This window comes from Rhipicephalus microplus, chromosome 3 (genome assembly GCF_043290135.1).
Source record: "Rhipicephalus microplus isolate Deutch F79 chromosome 3, USDA_Rmic, whole genome shotgun sequence".
Classification (NCBI taxonomy): domain Eukaryota; kingdom Metazoa; phylum Arthropoda; class Arachnida; order Ixodida; family Ixodidae; genus Rhipicephalus; species Rhipicephalus microplus.
Genome location: NC_134702.1, coordinates 128,441,951 through 128,447,669, shown reverse-complemented (window position 1 = coordinate 128,447,669; position 5,719 = coordinate 128,441,951). Strand labels below are relative to the sequence as shown.

At 49.8% G+C, this 5,719-nt stretch overlaps 1 protein-coding gene across 1 annotated transcript; it reads right to left on the bottom strand.

The window, feature by feature from the left end:
• Positions 1-307: 307 nt before the first annotated feature.
• LOC119173711 (uncharacterized) lies at positions 308-2,060 on the bottom strand. The gene is made up of 2 exons (XM_075888036.1): positions 1,349-2,060; positions 308-327 (listed from the first exon to the last, which is right to left on the bottom strand). Exons 1-2 carry the CDS (start codon positions 2,058-2,060, stop codon positions 308-310), a joined length of 732 nt encoding a protein of 243 aa, XP_075744151.1.
• Positions 2,061-5,719: the final 3,659 nt, after the last annotated feature.

Sequence of the window (5,719 nt, the reverse complement as noted above, 5' to 3'; positions counted from 1 at the left end):
TTTAGTTGCGTGACATTGTCTGGCTTGGGTGCATTCTTTATCGCCCTTACTTTGTCACTGGTAGGGTGCAACCCATTGCCATCAACTTCGTGCCCCAAGTAGGTTACTCTTTTTTTAAACAAGCTGCACTTTTCCGCGTTGACCTTGATACCGTATTCGCTTAGGCGCATGAGTACCTGTTCCACTCTTTCACGACACTGCTCGTAGCTAACTCCCGCTATGATGACATCGTCAAGATAGCAAGCCGTGCCTTGCAAGCCCCTCAGGACTTGGTCCATTACCGCCTGAAATGCGGCTGGTGCACAGGCTACACCATAGGGTAGGCGCCTGTACCGGAAAAGGCCCATATGCGTGTTAATGGTGAGCAGTTCCTGAGCGTGCTCATCTAATTCCAGTTGCAGATACGCCTTACTCAGGTCGAGAACTGAAAACACAGCTCCACCTTGCAACGTGGTGAATATATCTTCAGGCAGCGGTAGAGGGTAATGGTCAACTACCACGAAAGGATTGACGGTGACCCGGTAATCCCCGCACAGTCGAATGCCATTATTCTTTTTCGGCACAACCACCAGTGGGGTGGCCCAAGCACTGTGCCTCACGCGGTACACAATGCCTGCCTTCTCCATATTAAGCAGCTCTTGTTCTACCTGCTCGCGTAACGCGTATGGCACTGGTCTCGCTTTACAAAAAACAGGAGTAGCGCCTTTCTTAAGCACAATACTAGCGTGAAACCCTTTAATGGCCCCGTATCCTGGTTGAAATACCTCGCGGTACTTATCCGTTATCTGTGCTTCTTCCCGTACGTTCTGCACCCGTACCACATTCAGCCAGTCGAGTTTTATTTTCGTTAGCCACTCCCGCCCTAATAATGTTGGCATTCTAGCCTCTGTGCTATCCTTAGCAATCACTAGTGGCAAGCGAACGTGTTGGCTCTGGTACTCTACATCAACATCCATAATACCTTTGACCGTGACAGGCGTGCCATTGTAGGTGACTAGCCTAACATCTGTTTCCCTGAAACTTGCATCGGGAAAATGTTTTAAACATTCTGTTTCACACATTACCGATACGGCTGCGCCTGTATCTAGCTCCATCGAAATCTTTTTTCCGTTTATCAGCAACGGCACCACAATGGCAGGCGTGCCCGACCTACGGTCTGTGTGACACAGTGTCAACAACTCATCACGCGTTGCATCATTAGCCAGGCAATGAATAGGCGCCCTAGTTTTACACATTTTGGCTACATGGCCTTTCTTGTTACATTTAAAACAACGGCTGTTCATGAACGGACAACTTACAGGAGAGTGCCGCCCACCGCAACGATGACACCCCTTAGTCTCTTGTGTACCTGCAGCTGGAGTGGTTTTCGGCATGAAACTCCGTGCGTAGTCCCCAGCGGGTGCTGGCCGTTGTCCAGCTGCCGTTTCCTTGTTCCAGTGAACGTCGCTGTCGACGGGGGTCCCTGTTGCGAGGGTCGCCACCATTTCCCGAGTGCCTCTAGTAGCAGATTCCATGGCTGCTACAATGCTGCAGGTGCGCTCCCAGGTTAATTCTGCATCAGGTGTCGCCAGAAGCCTGCACCGTATGCTGTCGGAACACAATCCCGCGATGAGACGATCTCGCAGGGCTTGCTCAAGAAATGTGCCGAACTCACATGTTGCAGCCAGTTTCTTGAGTCCTACTATGAAGTCGCTGATGCTTTCGTGCGGTTCTTGATTGCGTTGGTTAAAACGGTATCTTTCCGTAACCACGGAGCACTTTGGGGTATAGTGCTTTTTCAGCGTTGCGATGACCACGTCATACGTCTCCTGGGTAGGCGTTTTCGGCAGAAGAAGGCTCCTCAGCGTGACGTATGCCTTCTCCCCGATGGACGTCAATAGCACTTGCAACTTCTTATCCTCTGCGATGTCGTTAGCAGCTGCAAAACACTCAAATCGCTCGAAGAAAACATCGCAGTTGTCACCGTCCGGATCGAACTCTGGAAGCTTTCCGAGCATGGCACCACCCCGAACAGCTGCTGTTTTTCCTGCTGTCTGGATCCCATCCTCGTCGCCAATCATGTTGTAACTTCAGAACCAGGGCATGCTTTTCGAATCCTTTATTCAGGCAGGCCAAAGGGCAGCCTCACAACAGCACAACGAACTCCGTAACATAGGGCACACGCCCCTATATACAAGTGGCTCCAGGTTACACATGCGCAGTGGCGATCATTCACTTATCACCGCAACTTGACAACTACGACAGGTGTAGCCTATCGCGATATGAACACAACACTATGCCTTAGCGGGGTGCTTTTTAACCTTTGACAGCCATTGACGGGAGTTTGAAGAGTCGTTCCAACTGAAAAGGTCGGTACCAATACGAAGCCTATCTTCAACAAGAAATACATGTTTACCGGCATCTTTATCTGCCTTAGCTGACTGCCAAAGCAATTTACGTTTCCGACGCGTTTCCGCACAGTAGTCGTTTTCAATACTAATCTTGGAGCCCTTAAGTTTTGAAACGTTTTTCCAGATAGCCTGTTTTTCCCTGTAGTCTTGGAAATATAGAATTATCGGCCTGTTATCTTTATTGCGTCCAAGCCTGTGAATACGAGCGACAGAAGAGCAATTCACACCTAGCTTATTCCCAAACAATTCATCAATAACCTTACGTCGCAGATCGGATTCAGTTTCATCCTGCGATTCAGCAATACCAAAAACTATCAAATTCGATCTGCGGGTGTAGTTTTCTAGGTCAATGAACTTCGCGCTCTGGGTTTGAACGGCCTCTTGAACAGTTTCAACGGTAGTGGTTAGTTTTCCATGGGTTTCGTTAACATTAGCTTCAAGGGCATTTAGGCGCACACCAAAACTCTCGATCGTTTTTTCAGTACCTTCAAGACGAGTTTTTAAATCGGCTATCTCTGCCTTGATTTCCCTCTGTCCATCCAGGATTGCCTGAAGCATTTGTTCAACGGTAGGACCAGGATTTGATTCCACGTCACCACAGAGAATAATTTTGCATGAACAGTAGCACTCATACGCAATAAGAAAGCAGGTGCGTGGGCACGGCAGAATAACAAGAAATCTGTTGTCACTACGTATTGAATATTCGTATCTAACCTGTACGATGAAGAAACGAAAAGCCGTGAGCCACATGTTCCCAGTGCTTTCGCCGCGCCCACTGACGATGCTGAGGAATGGTCCAGCTTTTATAGCGTTGGTTGCGACTGACGTAGTACATCCGGACCGGAAATGCAGCAGCGCCTCTTCGATGACGGTGACGTCGAAGTCATGTTGCTGTCTTGAATTGCCTTGATAAAACGGCTCGGCGGTGGGAATCGATGATAAGGCCCCAGCAGCAGAATTCAGCAACGCCTGTACGATGAAGAAACGAAAAGCCGTGAGCCACATGTTCCCAGTGCTTTCGCCGCGCCCACTGACGATGCTGAGGAATGGTCCAGCTTTTATAGCGTTGGTTGCGACTGACGTAGTACATCCGGACCGGAAATGCAGCAGCGCCTCTTCGATGACGGTGACGTCGAAGTCATGTTGCTGTCTTGAATTGCCTTGATAAAACGGCTCGGCGGTGGGAATCGATGATAAGGCCCCAGCAGCAGAACGTGGCGGCATTCGCAAGAAGCTAAACACCGCCTAAATAAAGAGAATATGAATTGTGATTTAGTTCTCCCCTGTATTCAGAGTCGTTTTTTTACTTTAACTTGACTTGTCACCGCCTTCAATGCAGGGCGTTTGAAGATGTTTGTGCTACGTGCCTTGGCACCGACTAAAGACACGGAGTTCGAGACGCGTTCGTGCTGCATTGTAGGCTGTGGCAAGTCTAGATAAATTCAAAAACCGTTTATGAATACCTACCTCTCTCGGAAATACTCCTCGTCGTCTCAGCGCAGCGTTGGAGGTAGGTTACTTGCATTACCCGCCAACACTCGTGATGAAAAAGACGGTCACACCCACCACCGGCTTTTTTTTTCTTTGGAGGATGTGCTGCCAGCGGTGACACCATAGCATAGCGCATGAGCGCCATGACAATGCCTTGTTATTTGCTTGAATCGAACTCCTTGACGCTTCTGGGCGTTCCCAGCAGCGTCAAATAGTTCAATATGCGAGAGTAGACAAAACAAAATAAATGTGGCGCGCTTGGTTCACTCCGCTTACTCAGCTGGCGGCGATCAGCTGATCGGCGCCTGTCTCCCGAAATCTTGCTGATAACGAGATCCGCACGCCACTCTCTAACTTTTTGACATCCGGTCACTGGCATGCAGCCTTGCCGGTGTGAACATCCCTCGTAATTTTGTTGCCCGTCGCGAATGGTCACCTGGCCGCTGCTAGTCTTCGGTGAGCAACAACCTTTACAAGCTAACACAAGGAATGATAATTCGTGAACACGAGAAAGGGAAGACCGCACAGGTATGAGCGGAGTCGCTAGCGAGGATGAGTATCAGACATTCTTCCTCAGTCACTGTGCGATTGGCTGCCGGCTTACTTAAAGGTCTATTGACATAGGCAATGACGGGTTTCTTATTATTTCAGTGTTGTACTACAAGTGCATTTATTCAAATGCCGGAGGCGTCAGTGTGAACTTCGGTCAGCTCAGAAGGGTCAAAGTGCCATAAAATAGGCTACAACTTCATGTAGCCGACTAGTCAAGTGGAAAGCAACGTCAGTACATGCGTGAATACATCGACGAAGTACTAGCACAGGTCGATGTGGTTTACACGCCTTCACTGCCGCTGTCTTGTTTTGATCCGCATTGATGTCATCTTTGTTCACCAAGTGGCCAAGCGCCAACGTTCGCCACACGCCTAAACGACACTTTTCCGTAGTAAGAACCAGGCCAGCGTTTCTAATGCATTCCAGGCCAGTGTCCACACCTTCGGTATGCTGACTAAACGTCCGAGTTAGTCTAAGGCACCAATTACCAGCGTGTTAAGTGTAGTTCAAATAATGCGGCTGGTGCAGAGCGCGTAGCCAGCTTCCATCCCGTCAATTAACGAAGCTGATCGGTTCCGCGAAAGCGAACGCGGAAGACCCATGCACGGGAAAGAAAGGAGACTTCTTCGTTCACACGGTTCACGAGCGGAGCACTCAATGTCGCCCCCGTTCGGGACTAGAAGTGGAAGGGTTACTTAGACGAGCGTCGGGAAAGAGGCAGGTCAGGTGCCGCCGTCTGAGCTTAAGCCAATGGTGGCATGCACGCGTGCCATTGAGAATGACGCGGGGACGCGACCACTTAGCTGACCGAGACATAGTGGCGGCAGGGACACGAGCATAACCTCCCCCACTGTACATCATTACCGAGTGCTGTTAGGATGTCAGGACGCCTCGCTGTCGCATGCACACCTGGTAAGCGCACGGAGCCCAATGGTGTACTCACCGCTCTTAGGGAGGCTTCTACGAAGCAACATTTATGAGAGAGCTGACTAGGCTCGAGCGTGAGAACGGCTGCCGATGGAAGTCGGCTGATGGAGGCAGCACGGCCTGGCATGGGAGAGCGTGTGACACAGGGAGAGCCTATCCCTTTGCGTGTTTTATTTGGTGACGTGGTTTTTACCAATGTAGTGCATGTTATGAAGGTGTTTCTGCAGTTTGTTGTGATGATGCGAGTCCCAACATGTGATTGGTTTTTGTGAAGACTCTTTGTTCAACCGAGGGTTGAAAAGAGGATGTTTGAATTTGAAATAGAGAGCGGATGTTCGGGATTGGACTCGGGCAGTAGC